This window comes from Cloeon dipterum, chromosome 3, assembly GCF_949628265.1.
Source record: "Cloeon dipterum chromosome 3, ieCloDipt1.1, whole genome shotgun sequence".
NCBI classification, from domain to species: domain Eukaryota; kingdom Metazoa; phylum Arthropoda; class Insecta; order Ephemeroptera; family Baetidae; genus Cloeon; species Cloeon dipterum.
In genome coordinates, this window is record NC_088788.1 from 24,106,705 (window position 1) to 24,129,399 (window position 22,695).

Genomic DNA, 22,695 nt, shown 5'->3' on the forward strand with positions numbered 1-22,695 from the left:
ATTTTTTTCTCCTCTTGATTGTGTCTAGTTAAATAAAAACGTGATATTACTAACAACTATAGTTTAACAGATAAACTAATATGAACAAATGAATTGCAAATATTATATCCTTATATAAGTATCGACAAAAATAATGTCAAAGGGAAATAAAAAATAGTTTTAGCTCTACAAATGGATATCTCTTATAAAATTGAAATTAATGGCAACAAACCCCACTTTCCCATAACGTTTGTTTCGCCATTTTTTATATGGCAAACATGAAAACATGTGATCGATTGTTGATTAGAGATGATGATCGTTTGGTAGGTATAACTGTAAATAAAAAACAAACCTTTGATAAATCCCATCTAGGAATTCATTCTTGAAAAGAACTGTAAATGTATGTATGTGTACTTATGCTAAGTTCTAAAACCAAGAAAAATATAGATACTTATTAAATTCAATAAAAATGCTCAATGGAACAAAAATAATTGTTTTTCATTTTTCTGGCAGTGACTCATGTTTCAATAATTAAAAAAAGATAAACAGGAAAATCTGAACGATATTATCGCCTAGATACAAGTAGTGATGATTTAATGAATAGTGGGGGTTGATCCTAAACAATTAATACTAGCAACAATGACAGTGGGAGAGTAGGGTAGGGGGTAGTGATTAGCAAGAAATCGTTTTGCCGATTGAGGTGCGATTAAAAGCGGAATGGGTGCGAGAAAGGGGTGGCGGGCGAGCGAGCAGCGCTGAGTGGTGGCGTTGGGCTCGGCGGCCGAGTGGAGTGGAGCAGGGCAAGGGCAGCAGACAGAGCAGAGCAGAGCGCGAGAGGAGCGCAAAGCGAGAGCTGGCGAGGCAGGCAAGCAGCACAGAACATTGCCGGCATATTGATTCCGAAGCGGTGTGTGCGAGAGTGCGAGCGGCATGCAGTAAACGGCGGTCCCGCCGGTCGGCCGACCCACCAGCCCGTGCAGCTCGGCCGCCGATCACGCAGCGGCCAGACGGCCGACGGCCCCCGCAGAGGCCCTGCTGCCCGCCCGCGCTGCCCCCGCGCCCGTGCCGCGGCTGGCCGGGGCCTACCGCCAGTGCGGCCTGCGTACCTGCAGCGGCAACAAGTTCGCTTGCTTCTGCCAGTCCAGTGAGTTTCTGTGCGCCAGTGCTTTTTGCCCCCTGCAGCCGACCGTCGAGAGCCAGCCGCTGCTGACAAACATCCGCAAACAACGTGGTGAGTGCACACCCTTCATTCCGGCTGCCCCGTTTTTCGTCTGCCCACTCGAGTAGCATCAGCAGCAGCAGCAGCCGCCGCCGCCGCGTTTTTGCTCGTTTGTTCGTTCGCCGCGCGCGAGCTCCTAATTTTCGAGACGCCTCGCCTGCTGCCTGCCTTTTCCCGGTCTTTGCAATCGTATCTTACCTTAAACACACTTTTTAGTGTTGTCCACACTCTCACGGCAGCTTTTTCTTGAGATTTTGTTTAACGAATTGGTCTACCTACTTTTTTTCTGGGACGGAACAATCATCTGCATGACAGCAATTCTTCAGCTCTCACCCCCCAAGGCGGCTCATTTCAGTGCATTCATCTGAAGCATGCATTGGGCCTCTCCTCCTTTATGTGGTCTGTGCAAAATAGGGCATCCATAACTTACCTACTCAGGGAATTAAGATTCAGCCTAAGTGACATTGTATGGAATATAAATCAGATCTATCTGAATATGATATATTCAAATAGGCATCAAAATGAGATTGAGCTATTATCATTTAGCCAGGACTGACTTTTAGTACGTGTCCAGCCATAAAATTTCCAGAATAATAAGGCATGTTATTGATTTAAATCTTTAAAATAATAATTTAAGAATTTTGGCTGTTTTTTATGTTCTGGGAGAAAACTGTTGGTTTTTGGATCAAAAATTGTGTTTACTGAGGAAAAGCATGACAACGCAACTCCAAAACTGTCTCATTTTTATCACTTCAATTTTTTGCGGAAGTAGGAAAGTCGGTATTAATCTTATTTATAAGCCCTGCTTAAATTCCTGTGTGGCGCCTTCTCGCCACTACTGTCCTAATAACTACTTTGCATTTAACCTGTATCGCCAGGTGGAAATACAAAGGTGTGCGACAAGCAGTGCACCCTTACTGCACCTTATCCCCCACTGCACAATCGGACTCGCACCAAAGCAGTCGCAACGCAATAATTTCTCTCTCCGGCTGGGATGAGATTTGGTGCGAGGAAATTCCATAAAAACGATTTCCTATTAGACCCGAACTACGGGGTAAGTGTCATAATTGTTTGTATTTGAATGTGATGTTTTTATCGTTATGATCATTTAATGTATTTGTGATTTTTGATTATCGATGTAATTTCACAGTCTCGGTCCTGATCCTGATCTTGATCTTAATTACTAAACCACGAGACATGAATAAAAGACGAATTACTACAATGAGAAAGACGCATATCTGTCACCGCTTCCACGTACCCACACCTGGAAGTTAAATTGCAGCTTACCAAGAGAACGTGACTTTTGAAACAATTCTTTACTTAAATAAACCAAATAAATCATCATGAAGGGCAAGAAATTATTTCAATTTACCAATTGCGAGAGCTCTTAGTGTGTAAAACTGCTAATAGATGGCGCCAGCGGTTACTTTCGAATTTAAGGTACTTCCGCTGCGATTTCACACTCAACCCTGCGGCTGTGCATTCTTAACCTGAAATGCACAGTTGGAGGATAGAATGTGAAATCGCAGCCGAAGTGCCTTAAAATCAAAAGTAACCGCTGGTGCGATCTATTGGCGGCTTCGAACACTAAGGGCTTTCGCAATTGGTGAATTTGAGGAATAAAACTTGTTACTTAAGCGGAAATATATAAAGCCTTTGAAGAAGGTAAGTTGTTGCAGAGATTTTACTTTCAAAATTAAGTTTATGACAGGGCAATAATTCTACCCCAAATCAGCACACATCCATAAATTAATGAAACAATTATTTAAGAAACAACATTTGGTTCATTAGTAGCTTGAGATAATTTATTTTAAATTTTGAACATAATTTGGCGGTCGAGTCTATGAATCATTTTTTGAATTTTTAGAAACAAAATTAGTTTTTAATACAGTTAAAGAGCAGAGAAATAAATACACAATATGAGAGTTTTAGTATTACAAAATCGATGGTTTGATTCCGATTCCTAACACGGATGAAACTAATTATTGTTAATTTGCATGAACTCACACTTTTGATCACAATTTAACGAGACCAACAACTTTTGAAACAATATCCTTTCCCGCGCGCCAATGGAAGCGAAAGAAAACGAGAGATTTTGCGCTTCGTGCGCTTAATTAGGTTGGAGCAGCGAAAACGTGCAATTGCCAGCTGCCTTTGGAAGGAACCCTGTGGTCGTTTGCAGCAGAAATTTCGCGGTGCAAATAAGCATGAAAGAACAAACCAGCAGAGCTCTTTTCGGATTAGCTGCATAGCTATGGGACCAACAGAGGATAATGAGGACGAGAAATGCATCAATTTTTGCGTAATATCTTCCACCTCGGCGGCAGCGGAGGAGCAGGGAAAAGCGAGGGGCGGAAAAGAGAAAGAGCATTCCCTTGTCAGCGTTTCCTCCTGAAAGTGTAATCGTCCACTTATTGAATTAAATAAACATCTTGCCAGCGGGCAAGTGTGCGGAGCGGGGCGTGTTCCTTTTCCTCTATAACTGCGCGCGAGCAAATTCACAACAATGCACTTAATGGCCGGAAAAAATGCGCACGTCGCTTCCACTCGGCCAACAATGAGTTTTATTGTCCGGAAACGAACGGAAGTGCGCTGCAATCAGGTCCTGATTTTTCATTCCACCCACTTGACGATACACATTCATGCATAAACTACTTTGCACGCGTCTTTAATCCTCTCGCCAGCACCCCCATAAATTATTCAGCGAACATTCGTTAGGGTAAAGCCGGGCCCAGAAATTTTGACGCTGCTGCTGTTTGGTGTGCTCTTGTTTTGCGACTTCTGGGGATTAGGTTGGCGAGTGTTTTCGCGTTATTGAGACTGCGAGGATATGGGAGCTGGCTGCTGGCTGGCTTTTTGCGCCTCTGACGCGCGACTCTCCGGGCGCAAAATATTCGCCGCCTCCGGCCAAGCTGGGCTCTGTCCCGCACTCTGTGGTGCCGAGTGAAATTAAATTGAATAATGGACTCGCAGGAATTGAGCACGAGGGAAATCCTGACGTGGAGCTTGTTGCAAGCCGCTCAAATTTATTCTTTCCTTGTAAACCCTGTTGGTTAATTTAATTACCTCTTTCAGTCACACTTTATCACAATTTAACCTCTCACCGCAGTCCAAATTAAGCTTGGCAGACACGCATATATTTCCACTTTTATGCTTTGAAACTACAAAAGAATAGATTATTAGATTAGAATACTTACTTATTAGACACCTCTACAGCGTATAACACAAGAATTATGCCATATTACAAAATTGATAGAGTTGGGAAACATTTTTTATATTTAGCAGCTTGTAATATTACTATTTTTACAATGATGCATAGCAATACATTCTTCATCACAAATTTGGCATTTACAATTGACAAAAATATCTAGATGGATACGTTTGTCTTTAAATAGATGTTTCACATAAAGGAAATAATAACCGTGGTAGGAGTGTCAAGTAAAAACATACCGATCTTTACAATGAGGTAGCAACCGATTCTTATTTAACATTGCTGGTGTGCTATAAAAATTGGGATAGATTATCGATTTCCAGAAATATTTTTCACGACCGATTTGGACAGTTAAAGTCGGAGCTTTTATGTCTGGTTTTATGAACCAGTGTTACGCTGGCTTTATATGGTAACTTCTGTTTGATGGCATATTCCTTCAAGATCGAGATGAGCTCTTTCGGCAACAGAGTCAGCGGCAGCCGCAGAACTCAGACCTTCAAAACAGCTCTAAATTTCTCCATTTTGAAGTTTGCCACGATGCTTCTATGCACGATGCTACTATGTTGATACAGAGAAGCTTTTTGATTAGATCCAATATGAGGAAATGTTTCTGCTTACGCTCGCCTGTAATACATATTGATATTGCTAACCCTAAAAATCCATCGAGTTATTTTGAGCTCCAAAATGCAGAAGTAACTGACACTTTCGTATAAATTGTAGCTCCTTCTCTGCGGTCTGAACATAGAAATTGATTAAGTCTTTACTTTTAATTTGTTTAGAGACCAATAGCGTTATTCAGTGTAAAATTGAATTAGTTTCAAAGTTCGACTCTTGGCAGAATTCCAGGCGAGGAAATACCCATTCCAGTGCCATTGATTGCTAAACGTCGTGGCCGAAGTCATTAGTGCAGATTTGTGTTTACTCGCGTGTTTGTGGTTGAAAATATCAGAGCAAACAGCCTCCAGCTCATTTGTGCATGGTATTCATATCAGCGGAGCACACACATGCTGCAGTCTTACACTGACAGACACTCTCTTCGTAATCAAAAGCGACTTATACACAGACATGTTAGTTGCTTCCATTCAGCCTCTCGCTAACTAACTTTGCACTCTGCTGGCTCGTGTGCACGCTCGCATAAAATACGCGAGCAACATTCGTCTTGCCCATTAATTTATGCAAACACTATTTTCGAGTGTAATTATAAGCTAGCGAAATAGCGAAACACGAGAAGGGCATATGGCACCGCAGTCCAAGGCTGTGGAAATCGTGCTTTTCGAGTTTTCTTCTGTGCTGCTGGACTATTTCAAACTTTGTTTTAATGCATTCTAGTGAGCTTGTCATAACTTAAATTTAACTTTTTAACAGTGATTGAGCAAAAGTTGTTATTATGTAAACAGTTTGTTTTCTTTTTAAAGTTACTGCCCGCACATTTCCCGTTAGTGTGTTAAGCGTACTTGTGGCAGAGTCATTTTTTGTGATTTGTGATGTTTTCCCCTCCACAGGGCAGCGCACCCTTTCGAGGGTGTTTCTGTTCTTTCGCGGGTTGTCCGCTAACGAAGAGCCAAAGTCTCCATTGCCCTATGTAACTTTTGCTACGTCGATTTGTAGAAATGTTTATACTGGACTTTAATTGTGAATGATTTGAATTTGTGACCTTGCACTATTTATATTTGTGTTAACTTTAATTTGTGAACTTTTGTTTCTTGTAACTATCATTGTATGTTGAATGGAGAATAAATAAATAAGTTTGGTTTGATGTGCTTGATGCAAAAGAAATTATTGCAGCTTTGTACTCTTAGATTCAGAGTGATTTTATTGCGGATCAGCAGAGCAACTCCTACTCTTACACAAACTCAACATTTTATCTAGTTTTCTATTTTTATTGTTCATAGCAAAATCGTGGCGGTACATTTTTCAAACACAAATTTGAGATCAAACAATATTTTTCACTCTGTTTATTATATGGTCATAAAATCCCAGGGATTTTCTTAACTCTTTCTCTGAACTGTATAGTGAACCAATTGGTTAATCGGCTATTCCTAACAATTTTTAAGGATTACAAAAAGCTTCTTTGACGATGGAGACTGGACAAAAGCGGAATTGAATCAAAATGAGAAATGCACGATTTTAACTGTTTGACATTCTAATCGCTCCTATTACTCTCATAGTCTAGTATGGTTACCACGTTTAATTAGCTCACAGCATCTGTCTGATATATGAGAGGATAATACTGTGTGGACGTGTGTGTTTATTTCTCACGGTCGGCGAGACAAAAACCGCAGTGGATGAAGTTAATTTGCGGCGGGCAATTACAATTAGGGCCGTGTAATGACAAGCGGGCGAAGCGAGTGTGCTTGATGAGGCAATGAGAGCGAGGGGCTCCTGCTGGAGGCACGCCAGATATTTTGGAAATGCGCTAATGAGCGGCTGCGAGGTGCGGAAAGAGGCACGCATAGGCGTAGTAGGCGCAGTATTTGCCACAATGCCACCCCGTCCCGTTGCCTACCCCTATCCGCCTTGATAGAGTCATAACGCCGGATGGCTTCTTGCACGCTCGCGTTCTCGGTCTGGAGAGTTTCCAGGTACACACCTAGCCGACGCGAGAGAGAGAGAGAGAGAGAGAGAGAGAGAGAGAGAGAGAGAGAGAGAGAGAGAGATTGCCCACCCCTTTGCATCCCGCCCGCCACCCCAGAGCGAGGTGAATCGATAGAGAGGCGCTGTGTAGCATTCACCTAACTAAGGTGCCCAACCCACAGGCTCTCTTTGACATCCCAATCGGGCCAAGTTAGCCCAAAAAGAGCAAATTGCTGGCTTAAGCGTACTGAGCGGAATTTTAAAAGAAGTGTTGAGCTCGTGTACTAGATCAAAATACCATTCCATCCTGGTCTAATAAGATGTATTAAATCTAAAGGACTATTATGTTTAATATAATTTCGTTAAAATATTATATTTTTTACATTTTACAGCAAGAAATGGCTTACAGTTTTATTCGATAAATTATATTTCAGCATGGATGCAATCCATCTAGCGATGAAAATTCTCCCTTCAAACTTATGCACTGCATTCAAACAAATCCTGCTTTGATGTAAGAGACAACAAGAGATTTTCAGATTGTTAATCCAAACTGACGTAAACCCGGCGGAAGATTTATCAGCGAAAACGGAAAATAAAATTTGTTGCATGGCACCCAAGCGGAAAGACCGCAGGAGCAGTGCGCTCTCTGCTCTCGCGGTTTTCCTTGGAGAGCAAACACAAAAGACGGCGCGTGGAGAAAGCGAGACACAAGAGGCGGCATTTTCATTACTAAATTTTTGAGCGGGCAAACATAAAATGCGTCTTGAGTCTTCCACTTGCTCTTTCACTCATTCACTCAGCCAGGTCGGCGTCGCCTTCGCTCGCGTTTAATATGCAAGTAACGCGGCGCAATGTGTGTGTTTGTTTTCTCCCTTAGCAAGCGGCGATTCATTTTTTATTAATTCCTCTCGGTACTCGACTGCATGCCGTTCGCTCTGTGTTAATATTTTTGCGCTCTTTTTGCTTTGCGTCCCCGGCGCCTGTGCTACCCACTATACACTCGAGCATTTTTCACTTTCTTTTTATGCTGCTGCTCGTGGCGAGCAAAATGAGTATAGTCTTTATGGCCGGTCATTAAAAACGTCGTTCGAAATTATCCGAGCGCAGAGAAAGAGAGCGCCGCCGCCGCATTTTACGAATACGATAGCAGCGACGAATGCTCGGCGCTCTGCTTGCGAAATTGTTGACGCCAGTGCCGATTTAATCGCTTTATGATTCCCCTCTCCCGAGCGATGGCCGCCGTCCAAATTAGGTTATTATATTAAGTATCGTTCCGTCTCCTTCATTACCATGGAGATTATTCAATACATAAGATGCAATCAGACATTCCGTTAGAGCGCTTCCGCTCATACATGCAAATGCTGGTTGTTTGGAAATCTCAGTTGTTGCATGCAGTGTGCGTAATTGATGGAGCACAGTGTATGAATTTATTCTTGGAAATTTATTCTAAACTGTTTTTTGACCGACAGAGAACACACAAAATTTTATTTGAATAAAATGTAATATTTCACGTTTTTGGTTTTACATTATTGCATGATCAGATGAACGAAGAATGGAGACTAGTTTTGGGTTCCAGGATGGCCTTTGTGGATTGATACATTAAAAAGTTAATTGATTTTTAGCCCACCTTTTTCTGTTTGAAATTTACCGCTTTAAATTACGTAAAATTTCCACGGTAAATAGCACCTATTTTGCGCCCGGATCATGAATTTTTTTAAAATGAAGCATCTTTAGATATTCAAACAAACCGTTATAGTCCTTTGTTTTCACCTTTGTTTATCTATTTTTTCTGATTTCTTTTCTTTTGCCTTATATTTTGTCATCACCATATTTTTTGCCTTGTACTTTGCCCTACACACTCTCTCTTAACATATGTTGATGTCCAATCTCGAAGGCTTAAGACAAAATACTGTCAAATCCCCACATAAAAAAGAACAGAGCAATTTTCTGATGGAAATAGTTTCCACTTCCCGCAGCAGCATAATATCGCTTGATCTCCGCCGTTCCCCTATTTCCAAGCCCAAAGCCACTTCTGCACCCTTTGAATTCGTGGCCTTTCCAAAAGCTAGGGCCATAATCAAAATTGGGGTGGCGGTATAAGGGCCGGGAAATTATCGCACACCAAATAAATTTCTCGGAAAATTAGGCGCTTTTAGTGCTCGCGGAATTCCACCCCATAAATCAGGCAGGCTCGGTTCTGCATGAAAAAGTCCAGCGGTGGAATGAAAGGACAGAGAATGAAGCCCTTTGCATTCTGCGTCCCTCGCGCAGGGCCGAATTAATAAAACCCTGCGACACACGCGAACGCTCATGTATGTATAATGGGTGCGAAAAGGGCGAACGACTACTACTTTGACGCCTTTTGGCAGAGTGCTGTGCGGCATTATACGATATTTTTACAGCCCGGCCCCGTCATTGGGCGTAATTCCTACGGCGTGACCATTCCGCATACATACTTGTGCACTTCATGTGTGTGGTACATTACATTCGTCGCCCAGCGGGAGCGAAGTAATTGGACATGCGTGGAAACCCCCGCGGGGCTCTTCAAAGGGGTAATTTGGTGACCAAGAGGTGTGTTTGCCGCTAATTAGAAAGCAATCAGTGACTTGCGATATTAATGTTACTGTTTTTGAGGGTGAGCAACACCTTGCACCATGAATTGCCATTCTTATTTCAATAATTATAAAAAGAGCAACGCGAAGTTTTTCTGTTGGTCTTAACAAAAAATTGCAGAAATTTATATCCTTTGGAGCAGATCTGATTTAACAAAGAATTCGGATTAAGGTTTAGAATCAACTTAGATACAAACAAATTAATATATTTTATCTATAATAGATTATTATCATGTCATTTTCATGCCTTTAATTATTAAAACAGTTGGAGCCAAATTTTTCTAATTTAATTCCCTCTCCTATTAAACTGAAAAAATACATTTGATCATCTGAATCAGCAGCGCTAATTTGATAACCCTGACCGACACACTGAAGACCGTAACAGGCGGTAGGATGGCAGAATGAAAGAAAAGACTGCAGCTTTAATGACTGCGATGTCCTTTCTCGATAAGGACAAGTGTGTGTCTAAGCTCACATCACTGTGCGCACTGAGCTAGGCGATTTTTATTGTCTCGCGCCAGCGTTTCTTGCCCAATTCCACAGGTATATAATTTCCTGCCGAGGTTGCACGTCATAGCAAAATAATGACGACATGCACACACGTGTAACCGGTAATTTGCTCCGGCTAGTGAGTCGGGTGTGTTTGCGTTGCTGCTATAAATCGATGGCTCGTGAGTTAGATCCACATTTTGTTGACGTCGATTATTCCCCTGGTGCATGCGGTGTGATTGTGGAATAAAAGCTGTTAATCACATGCTACATTTTTGTTCGATTACCTGCAAGCTATCAGGAATTCGCTGTTTAAGTTAAAACCCTCTTAGATGCTTTGCAGATATCCCATCCTCGCAATTTCCTTCGTTGAAAGAATGTGAACAAAGCTATATTTAGATTAGATTTTGAACTAATTGAATTAAAAATATGTAAACATCAAGCATAAAAATATCAAACGGAGGTATATATCAATAAAACCATTAGACTGCTGCATCTTACTTTGCTCAAAATCATCGATTTGTTTGCTTATAATTTGACACCTGTATCCCTTTGGCAGCGGTATAGCAGCATTTTTTCAATTAAACAAGTATTTTATAAAATTCCACTGTATAAAATTAGATTTTTCTAAAATGACGATGCACTCCCCAGCACTCCCATGAAAATGTAGAATAATGGATGTTATGAAATCATATTATAATTTTGAATGATGCACTTTATTGATCATTTTTCTTCTTAAATTCATTTGCCATTTTTAAAGTCTGATTGTCCAGTTGATGCACAGAAAGCCTTATTGATTTCAGTTCCAAGAAGACAGGAAAACGCCGTTGCCAATTGCATGTTAAGCGAAGACATAATGAGCCAGCAGCAGCAATCCGGCGAAAAAGCTAATTTGCATCGGGAAAGCTCGAGCCATTTGAACGAATCCTGTTCGTCTTCCGTTCCAAGAATTGGGATGCCTGGGTCCTAATGTGGACATTTATGTGCAGCATTTTCTGCGAATGAACTGTTGCGATAAATCGCTTCTCGAAAATAAAAGACCATCTCCTCGTCTGCCGACCGCCATCGGCGATAAATAAGACAAACAAACACTCTGAGGATTTTGCACATAGAGTGTCCTCTGACCGAACTGCGGCGGGCATTGTTCCAAGCGGTTATTGAAAAGGCAGCGCGGCGTTGCAAACCAAGTCAATTTCTTTCATCCCCTTATCTGCGAGCGCGGGCATGAATAAAGGCAAAACCGTTCAGTCGGTCCGTTGGCTGCTGCTGCTGCTTGTCGGTGGGTCGGTCGGCCCGTCCGTGGGCAAAGGCCTATACAAAGAGTTTGCCCGGCAACCAGCAGATAAAATAGACTTGTTCTAAAGGGTTAAACTTTTCGCATAAAAAGCTGGCTGGCTGCATCAAGAGCGACTTTTTCCCCAGTACATAGCAGCGCGCTGTAGTACAAATTTACGACTTGCTGCATGAATTTATGATCGATACACTCGGCGAGAGCTCGGGACGTTGGTTTAATCTGTGATGAGAAAAATGGTTCAACGGCTTGCAGAAATTTTTGTTTGAAATGAAATTTTCTCCAGACAGTTCCATCATTTTTGTTTTGCAGTGGGCTTCTCTTTGACGAACTTATCATCAACAACAAAGTAAAAGCACAAGTCATTTTTTATAGACGGAAATGAGCAAAACACTTTGCTTGATTGAAAATGCTGTAAAGCTCAATGATTAACCAATAGCCAATTTTTCATGGTACTTTTTTGGTTTGGGTTTAGTTTGATCTAAAATTTCCGGTTTGATCGGACACGTTTTTCTTTCTCTGTGATTTGTGACAGTATGTTTTCACTTGTCGTTGATAGGATAACTTATTTCCCAGTCAGAGAAGGAATTACATAAAATTAATTTACTCTCACTAGCTAAACTTTATAGAAAACCTATCTGTTGAACAGAACTGAATGCGTCAGCGGGCTCGTGGAGCCATCCTCTTTAAAAGTCTGCAGTGAGTGCGTTCGCACTGTTTTGGTACCTCGACCTTTCCCTGCTCGCACTCCCACCGGGACATGAGCTATTTTCGTTGGAAAGGGCGCTGCATGCGTGTGAGCCGCACGTCAGTCGCAGCCAAATGCACTCGTAAATAGTGCACATGCGGCTGTCGCGCCGGCAATTTATCCTCCAGACGGTAAAATCTTGTCTCCCTCTCCAGAACGAAAACGCCTGACAAAGACGAAGTGGCTGGCCAGCACTGCTGACGTAATCTGTTGCGGTCTCGGAGCCAAAAATGTGCTAGCTTGCTATTTGCGTTCTATGGCAGTGGCGGATTGTCCGATCCAGACAACATAATCGCTCTTCGCGGAAATTTTCCTCTCTAGAAAACGCTTTGTAAGCTCGTTTTCAAAGCAACTTGAGTTTATGTGTGCTAGATCGAATTAGAAGTTTCAAATTTTAAAAAAATGTCTGAAGAAAACCAAATTTCCTTGTTTTTTAAATTCCAAAATGATAAGAATCCTGAAAATTTAGAAGAGCCTCATTCTGATATCAGTGGGGACAAAAGGTAGAAAAATGGCAGTTTTGTACTTCAATGTATATATTCTCTAAAATGTGCTATCCCGCCGTGATCAGTCATTCTCTGAGAAGAAGTCGATGTACTCGACCGTGGATATGGCGTCGAGCAGCCACTCCCAAGTGTCAGCGTCAAAGGTGGCCAGCGCAACGCTAGCGACAACGAGCACCGCCGAAATGATGACAGTTTTGGTGTACTGAGAGACTTTAGCCCAAAGCGTAAGGTCTTTAGCTTGAGTTTCCGTCAGTGTCTGAGCATTTTTCCCCAAAGCCAGCGACTGCGTCATTTCTGACTGCTCTGTTATGCTGTAGAGGCGCTCGTTCTCACGCATTGTGACCATTTTGCCCAGCTCTGAACGCAGAGTTTCCAGGGCGACCCGGTAATTATCTTTTTCCGGTAGGTTGCATCTGGCCACTGTATTGTCAAATTCTTCAGTCTGGAACGCAATTGGGTAAAATTAGAAAATTTACAAATCCACTAATAAATACCAAAAACGTTTATGGTGAAGATATCTATGTGTGTGTATATATTTTTTGTAAAATGAACTCACCTTTTCCTGTCCAATTTCTAGTTCTTTAGGTTGAACAGTATCTGGGTCGACCAGGTCCGATTCTCTCTTTGCGGTCACCATCGTCTTAGTCGACAGTGTGGTCTTTGGCCTCTCGTTGACAACTAACCTTGAGGAGGAACTGTTCGTAGCCACGCAGGGAGGCGAGAGACGCTGAGTATTTGCACCCTGATTGAATGCCTTGTAGCTGGTGGTTCCATACCGCAACCGATTCTCCTTCTTCTTCAAAAACTCTTGTAAATTTTTCTGCTTTTCAGCGTCACTGGGGTACATTTTTCTATGCCTTTAACTTAGAGAATATTTCGAAATGAGAATAGCTCAACAATGACTTAAGTCGGTCGAAAAAGAAATTGTAGTCAACATAGGTTATTAAAATATTTGAACAATAAAACAGTCATTTTACTATTTTTGATTTTGGGTTTCAAAGTTGATATAAGAAAGAGTGTATGTGCAATCTTTTAGAATAACAGAAAAATTAAAAAAAGCAAGTTTTCAAAACAATAAAGATGGTAATCACAGGATAAGTCAATGGATCTGTATCCTAGTTACTCGAATGATGGTTCATTATAGAATTTACTTTTGCTGCCTGTGTTAATCATATCAAACAATCAAATGAACGACAATCGGGTTCAAGAATCGAGCTAAGGGAATTTTAGTTCCTGTGTATACCTCCCTTACTCAATAATACTGAGAAATCAATGGGGATTTTAAAATCATATTTTTATTTTGTTTTGGAAACTTTGCATAAAAAAATAAGAAAAACTTCATTGCAAAGCATCTTCTTAGTTAAGATTTAACAAGTTGTAGAAACTGTACATATACATCCAGATAGCAGACTTTGATGCCTTTGCTATATACAAGCACAAATTTCATCGAGAACAATTTCTACCGCGTCTTGAATGTGCACTTCCAGCAACACTTGCCTTTAAATAAAGGGTTTGTTTCGAGATTAATGTCTTTGCTACGCAAAAAAGACACTTTGAACAGATAGAAGAAAATTTATGTGGCGTAGAAAGTACGGCTAGAGTAGCGTATATTGCTGCAGGAGGAAAAATATTATCTTTGTGTGTCACTACTTGATACAACGCATGCTACTATATATACGGTTTAGGCAGTGCGCTTGCAATATCCGATGTTCTACTCGGAACTGGGTGTGGGGCGGCAGAAAGCGGGACAGACAATAAATCAAGTGGTAAATACTTGAAAATTTCCGTTCGACTGACATGCTGGTCAGCTGTAAAGGTCAGAATCAACTAATTAGTACAGGGTCCGTGATATTTATAAGCCGCAGTTAAATTGAGATTAATGGTTGCGAAGACCTTTAATGCTAACTAATAGGACCGCATTAAGGCCACTTTAGAGCCATCCGGCGATTCCAATCAACAAAACTTCGATTTATGTCCGCAAAAAACTCATTCACCTTGAATTGGAAAAATTTATTATTTGCATGAACCAGATTAGTATAGAGAGGAAAGTTGAGTGGTTAAAAAACTTTTCCAAGTGTTCACCAATGCAATTTTAAACTCTTCCTATGATGTTTATTTGTAACACCCGCTTTGAGATGTCACTGAATAAAAGAGAGCAAAGCAACAAAGCGTGGATACTCGAAAAAAGTTTTCGGTCGCCGAGAGGAGGTGGCTTATACTACCTGTTCCGCTTGGCCGCCGCGCCGGTTGCATAATCGCTGCAGGCCGAATCCAAACTGGCAATTTGCATATTTATGAAACGTGCAAACGAGCTGACTTTGAATGAATAAATAAATCTGAATGCAAACGCCTTTTTGTCAGAGTCACTGCAATCCAGCTGAAAATTCGGTTTCTGATCATTTGACGTCCCTGGAGGCAGTTCTGGCTCGCTCGGCACCATGTTTGTTGCACATGCAAATGGACTAGCTTTGGCATTCTGCAAATGCAAACAGACAAAGCCAGATGGATATATGTGGCCGCTCGGCTAGGCAACAGAGTAAATGAAATTTGTATTAAACAAACAGCAGCCGTGCCATGTAATGCTCTTCTTTCTAGCATTGCTCCTGCCTGTGCGGACTGAAAATTTTCACGGAGCTCTAGATGCGACGGCTCCGACGGGGGAATGTCGCTTACGAGTAACCATGCTGAATAATAAAACTTTTCGTAGTGTCCAATCATTGTTATGGCCTACTGCAGTCTTTTTGCCTCGCCCTCGTTTCACTTTTGGGAATTTCGTCCCTCTAATGTGCTTTTTGGTGAACCCACTCATATTGACTTTGCTTGTATATTATAGCGCTAAAGCTGCATGCATTTTGAATGTACTTGACAATCCAAGTGGAATTATGAAACCTTCAATGCCACTATAAACACTAGATTTTCAAGGAAGACATAATGACCTAGACAAAAGCATATTAAACATATTTGTAATTAAAGTGATCTGCTAGACAACAATATAAAATAAGAATATGAATTATTGGTTTTGGCAAGCGGTGTAGTTTTAACAATTCATTATTAATTAATGTTATTGAAAACCCTTTGCCGAGCAACGTAATGAGAAGACCAGAAAAGAGAAAATAATTTTTAGAGAGAGGTAGTTCTTGCTTTTTGAAAAACATGCCAACTTTGTGGTAATTTTTTGTCTGGTTCTTTATTTTTGAGTATGAATTGTGCACATAATCCAACAGGCCTATATAGAGGAGGCCAAGTAGGGCAGTGGCACCTGGACAAATCAGAATAGGCGAGTTCAGGTCACCGATTTTCACACTGCAGGATTGGTCCGTTCAACCACCATCCTCCAATATTTATTTTGAAAATGTACAGCAATATACCGAGTAAATTTTTTATTTAACTGAATCCTCAAGAATTGGTTAATGCAATGGCAACAAAGATTTTCCTAAGTATCAGCTATGTTTTGTTGACAAATTAGGGTGAGAGCTTTGACATTGAAAGTGAAAATATTTTAATAATATTAAAAAAGAAATAAATGTTAAAAAGCCCTTTATACAAAGTTGATAAACTGTAATGATTTTAAACTGTCATTAAAATAAATTTTTGCTAGGAGATTTTGAAAGTTTGAATTACACGTCCTTTCAACATTAATTGTTGTAACTTAAGTAATACAAAATTTTATTAGGCACTGGAAAAACTCCCAATCCTTGTTACTGCAAATAAAATTCGAGGTATTTAACGTATAGTTGATTTTTTTTCGCACATTCAACAAAGGGTCGAGGTAAGCTAATTGATAAAAAAAATTACAGCGTGCTAAGTACCGCTTTGTGACAGAGAAAATACCATTAGCGTGAAGGATTATTATTCCTCTTAGTCGGCTCTCTTTTAACCTCAGGCATAGTTTGCATAATTGCGATAATGCTGCTGTGTGTACGAAAGCCTCGGCAGCATGTCATTCTTTTGTGAGCACTTGACTTGAACTGTAATGTAGCTAAAGCACGAAAATTTCAATGGGAGCTTAATTGGTTAGGTTAAGTGGGTCAGTGGCAACATTTTCGGTAATCGATACGCTCGTTGGAAACGGGCTGTGTAACAATACTTTGGCGCAGCACGGCCAAGTTTTATTCCGCAAGTTTTGGAATCAGTATGGTGATGTCTGCCATCAGCTCCCCTCACTCGCTCAGAATAATGCGCAAACTTTCATATCATTCGTTATTATTGCGTTTTAAAGCGGCCATTTCCGGCAGACAGCGCGCAAATGAGCCGAAAACCAGGCCAGAGGGGGCGAGCGCAAGAAAATGTTGATTTACGCCCGCCCGTCGGTTTACTCAGGCAGCCCATCCTTCAGTGCTGATTTGGCAGCTGCCAATTAAATGGTAATAAGTTGTCGGTCCCAGGCTGAAGGACTCTTAACGAGATTATCATTTGCTGCCTCCTCGTATTCCCCGCGTGTTTCATCAGTCCGAAATTTTGCTCGGAACTTACATCTGCACTTTTATGAGCCCAGCACTCATTGTGGGGATAAATTGAATTTAAACTTTCGCTTGTGTCAAGCGGAGGGGGACGACGTGCCTTTTTTAAGGATGAGCAAGATTCTTATTTACAATGAAAGCACAGAATTAGAAATTTTCAACCCTACTCTAGGTTCAAAGTTTTCATGTTCTCCTTTTTTCAGCTTCAAAATGTGTAATTATGTTTAACAGTTTACTTCAAATTGAGCACGATTTAATTTTGAAATTAGTTTTTAGGAATAAAAATCTAGGAATTCTGTTACGAGGATTGAATTTTTCAAGCTATAGATTAAGGCTAAAAAATCAAAATGATGTAATTAGCACTAGTTAAATTTATGAAAATAAGGTTTACTTATCTTTCTTTACAAAATTTATGTTCTATTGAAGAAAACATTTCTATCTTCAACCAGTATGTGGCTTAAGCGCTCGTCAACTGGTCTCACATGTGCTGACACGAAGATGGAGTGGCCTCAAAATTTGCGTGTTCGGTGGGAATAGCGAGTTGAGCCATAAAATAACAGTGAATCGCACGTAACAAGACTTTAGAATGCTCTCGCGACCCCCCAAAGTACCGCAACGGAAAAGAGATGACACGCTAAATACAGTTGTAAATCTCGCGTTTGCCCATGAAATCTATCATGCAATGACGTCGCGCGTTACCGGCAGAGATATTTACGACCGAGCCAATTTTGAGTGTATATGCGTGGGCAAAGTTTTTGTTCACATAATAATATCCAGTTAAGGTCTGAGTGTATTCTCAACATTCTGCTAAGAATGTTTTTCAAGTGCTACAATAGTTGATACAAAAACACCAATGTAAATTCATTGCTTCATTGGCTCTCGGTGATTGTGGGATAAAAGCAATGAATTTAAAAAAAAACCATTTTTTCCTAAAACAATTCTTTGTAATAGCAAATTTCCCAATTTGAGTCCTCAGGTGCGTACACAATTGAAATTGATCCCTAACGAAATGCCTTCTATTTGCGCCAAAATGGTCGGTGGTTTCACAAAGACGATTCCAGGAAAAGCAATGCCATCCCTCAGCCGATGCGTGTAGCCAAAAAGAGTGGGCGAAATCCTCGCTACGTGATTATTGCTTCTTGGAGAGGGCTTTTGCGTCTGCAAGCCTTTCCGGGGCTGGGCCACTTCCAGAGAGCGGAGCGAGTCGCACGAAATACGACGTTTGTTGCAAAAATAATGACAAAAATGGGCGGAAAATCGGGCTGATAAAAGCGTGCTCAGAGGCGGTGGCGGGCAGGCGCTGGGGATTATAAAAAAGTTATTATGGAGCCGTGCAAAAGTGTGCGGTGCCGTGCTTTGCCTCCGCTAGCTGAGCCGAGTTGCCGACTACGTGCTTTCCGAGTGCGTTATTGCCCCATAAGCGAGTGCTCCCAAGCCGTCGCTTAGTTATTCTAGGTCAGGATCTGCGGAGGAATTAATTTTTTAAACACAAACCGATGCGCACCGCTTTGGGGGCCACGAAATTCGTACAAATGCCACCCTGCCGTGAAATGGCGTAGAGACGTGTTCGGTGTCTTGAAATAAAGGCTTCCTGTTCAGCGATCGAGTTTCTTCTCATTTTCGTGCCAAATATTTGCATTTATATACTTTTCACGCGAGTTTCAGTCCGGTCGTAGCGTGCCAAGTGCTTAAATGTGTGCGCTCGGACCTATTGACCTCTGCATAAAATTGAATACTCGCTCCTCACACTGTCGTAACCATGCGACTTAAATGCATAAACAAGGACACAGTAGAGTTGGAATTGGTTTTTAGATTGATTTCACTGAGCAATGTGAATAATTTTGATACGGTGCGGAAAGTGGGCCAAATCCCTTTTCACGTATTTTGCTTATCGAGGCATCTGCGGAAAGTGAAATTCTCATTACATTTGAGTCCATTGACAGTGAGAAACTTCCAATCTACACGAACCACCCAAGGGACGGTGTCGTGTGTTTTGAACTCCGCAGCTTTTGCGGCGCATACTGCTCAGATCAGCGCCGTTCTTGACCTAGTAAACTCTGAATAATTTTGCCCACCGTGTGCACATTGCTAGAATGGTAATGGAATCCTCAGATACAAATAAAGCCTCCGCAGCCATATTTTAATCCCATGCCACTTCCATACCGCATAATCCGAAGCAGCCGCTAATTATGTTTTCTCACGCTCGGGGCGCACACATTTAATCAGCATGAAATCCCTCATTCCATTCTCTGTTGGCCGATGAGCCTTAATAAAGGGAGGCGCACTCTGCAATCGCTTTTAATAAATTTGCTCGATAAAATAAAGTAGCGCCATTCACGCGAGACGAGGTGTGTTCTGATGCTCACCTTATCAATTATTTACGTGTCGAAATGTGTGTGGCGAAAACCCGCCCAACTCCACGGACGCTTATAACTAATGCTAGCCCGCGACGGTTTGGAAATTGTACATTTTTCACGCGCCGCGCCTAGCTCGCTGCCGCGCTCTACCTGCGCTTTGACACGGATGTGATAATATGTGTCTCTCACGAAAAGGACAAATTGTGCCCCTGATTTTTCGGGCGAAATCATTTTCAACTGTCATATATGCCTTTTTTATTTTCAAATACTCAAAAGTTTCCCCCGAACCCATTTTTGACGACGACCTGAAATGACACCGAAGAAGAAATATATACCCTTATGAATAAAATTATTATTGATATGATTTTTTTTTGATAGAGATATATAAAAATAAACCTAATATTATTTGGGGCAGTGCCTTCTGCACTGTCAGAAAGGATACAGACCAGCAAGTCTCAGAGCATCTATTTTTCAAACCAACCTTGTCGTGAAATTTTAGAAATCTGGCAAACCTCTTGAGGGTGGTAGTTTTGAAATCAAAGTTCGGCCATTTCCTCCCTTCAACAAAGATAAAAAAATGAGTTATAGATGCAGTTTGGTAGTGACCTCATCTACATGCTACCTTCAAGCGCTCGTTAAAAAATGACAGTTCAAATTTGTGAATGGAGGTGAGAAATTTAACAAGAGAGTATTTTAAACGCGACCTTATTCATGCAAACAAAAATACGGGGGCGCCGAAACAGAAAAGACTTAGTTTAATATATTCTGATGTTTTGTAGGACGAATCAATAAATCAGTCTCTCGCCGCACTGCTGCTGAAAAGTGCACGAAAGTAGGTGCGATAATTATTATTCGTTTTTAATAACGCGAAGGTGAGCCAAGCCAAAAAACAAAAGTCTTCGCATCCGCCCGCTCGCGTCGCCCATTACCAAGTGAAATAAGCGAGCGGAGAATTCGTGTCGGTGGCGGCGAAACCTTCGTTGGCTGCACAAAAACTGAATCAATAGGCCGCAGGGTCACTGTGTCGAGCCAAAAAGGCGAAGGAAACTAGAGAGACTGAACGAAATTTAAGGAGCCCAGAGTCAATGTAATTGTGGCTGCGGGAAGTGTGACACGCCCTGGGAGAACTTAATTACTCACGACGCCCTTTTCCGTTGTCCGTGCTCAAGAACTCTTTTTAGTAGTATTCACTATTGCAAATATTTTCACTTTCACTCTTTGAGTCAATCATTAAAAATAAAAAATACATACAGGAACGTATATTGATAGTTCATTTTAAGATAATTGATTTGGTTAGTGTAATATTTATTAAAATACAAAATACAGATCGTTCATGTTCTGTTTAAGTCGAACTTAAACATCAGTTCAGGCAACGCAGCGTTGCTTTTCAAAGTATGTTTTTTTAAAATTAAATTTAATATTAAAGACACGTGATTTGTGAAAAGTTGAACTTGAACCTTTTCAAAGAACGGCAAAAGTCTATTTTTCAACTACATTGAAAGAATTTACTTCAAAATTAATGTTTTATGAATTAAACTAAGAATACACAACTGAATTACTCTGTACTCTGAGTGGAGTACCAGGATGGAAGGCTAAAAGTGAACAACTGAATACAAAAATGCTTTCTCGTATGTAAAACAGCTAATTCGGCCCCTCAGGCCTCATGAGCTGTACTTTTGCTGCGCTTTTTCATCCCACAGAATAAACTGCAGATGATCTTGAATCACCGGTCATTGAAAACGATCGACTTTACTTAATTCCAAATTTAAATCATTTTTACTTAATTCAAATTGTGACGTGTATAGCTCGAAAAATTATCATTATAATCACATTAAAAGATAGTAATTGAGAAAACTTCATGCATAATCTTAAGTAAATGCTTGTTTTGAAATAACTTAATGCTCATTGTGAGAAAAATTAGGCATATCGCGCAATCTGTCCTAATTGAGTGGCACGCGTCACTTCCACCATAAAAATATTTTGCTGGCCGGCAGCGGCACAGTTTTCTCGCACCCCAGCTAGCCACTTTCGCCAAGTGCCGCGCACGATAGACCATCTGGACGGCAAAAAGCGCACAAGGGCGGAATTCTTGACACCAACAAGCAAGGCCGCGGCGATTTGTCACTGCCCATGCGTGTGCGTACATTACTCAGGCCGCAGTCGGCGAGGGGTGTTGGGGGTGGTTTTGGTGGCTCGTGACGCGCACGCGGACGAAATAAGTGCCGTGAAAAAAGCACGAGCCGCGGATTCGGCCGGGGAAACGCCACACGCTTCGAGCTGATTAAAGGAATTATCGTACTTCTTTAACCACGTGTGCGCACTAAGTGAGTGAGTAGTGGCGTGCCGAGTTGGGCTTTTTCGCCACCCCCTCACGCCCCTTTGCCATCGCCGCCGAGCGCTATCTTTCTATTAGCAGGGTGGGGTCCACGTGACGTCACACGTACACATACAGGGTGTGTCGTCTCGTGTCGGGTTCGCCACTGCAAAATAGTAACATCAAAGGGCTGGGAATTTAAGCCGCTTTTTGCCTCAAAGGCGACTATTTAAGACCTATTTAAGACGGTTTTGGGTCCCATTTCTATAGGCTTTACACGGTTACTAAGTCAATTTGCTCCACCGTTTTCTTTTGGAATTGTTCATATCTCACAACTAAATGCGGAGAAATCACCCTAATAGAAATGGTACCAAATTTAATCTTTTGTGGGAGATGTAATCCCCTGTCGCGAGTTTTTGATTTTATAAAATATTTTTACAGCTTGCACTGACGTTTTTATACTGTTTAGCAACCCTCAGAAAGCCGCAGTTAACTAACGAGCGGGTGATGATTTTCTCAAGTGGAATGAAATAACGTTAAGCTACAATGATTAGATTCATCCACTCATATTTTGCTTCCCAATTCTGGAGTATTTGTGTCATTTCCATAGTTACTTAGCAACAACAGTTATTTCAATGCTTCAATCTTCTGCCATCGAAACACTAACATATCAAATACAGCAATAAAATTATTATTGTGCAATTTTTTAGGTCATTTGGTATGTATTAAAGCAAATGAGAGGCACATATCATTCAGCTGTCTGATATTCCAAACCCTATATACACATATCATTTTTCATCCTGGAGCCGTGGCTATATGTAGTGCACCGCTCGCTTCAAAGACCGCTCAGGCAAACAATCGGCTCCCGCGAGTGAGCGATAATGAAGTGGGTTCCTCGCCTCCATCTCGTTCGCGCGCGCGAGAAGTGCACGCTG

At 41.3% G+C, this 22,695-nt stretch overlaps 2 protein-coding genes across 2 annotated transcripts in view; one reads left to right on the forward strand and one right to left on the reverse strand.

Annotated features, from left to right (window-relative positions):
* The first annotated feature begins 786 nt into the window (after nucleotides 1-786).
* LOC135939525 (blood vessel epicardial substance-like) overlaps nucleotides 787-22,695 on the forward strand; it is a 35,058-nt gene continuing 13,149 nt past the window's right edge. The window contains exon 1 of the mRNA XM_065483981.1: nucleotides 787-1,210. The gene's annotated coding sequence lies outside the window, so the exon portion shown is untranslated. The remainder of the gene's footprint in view (nucleotides 1,211-22,695) is intronic.
* Nucleotides 12,656-13,630, reverse strand: LOC135940876 (uncharacterized). Its single transcript, XM_065485972.1, has 2 exons — nucleotides 13,186-13,630; nucleotides 12,656-13,071 (listed from the first exon to the last, which is right to left on the reverse strand). The coding sequence occupies exons 1-2, from the start codon at nucleotides 13,474-13,476 to the stop codon at nucleotides 12,691-12,693; spliced, it is 672 nt and encodes a 223-aa protein (XP_065342044.1). The 5' UTR covers nucleotides 13,477-13,630; the 3' UTR covers nucleotides 12,656-12,690.

Coding starts and splice junctions, on each gene's coding strand:
- LOC135940876 (XM_065485972.1), bottom strand. CDS start 13,476: ATGTACCCCAGTGACGCTGAAAAGCAGAAAAATTTACAAGAGTTTTTG. Junction 13,072..13,185: donor TAGAAATTGGACAGGAAAAG/GTGAGTTCATTT, acceptor ATTGCGTTCCAG/ACTGAAGAATTTGACAATAC.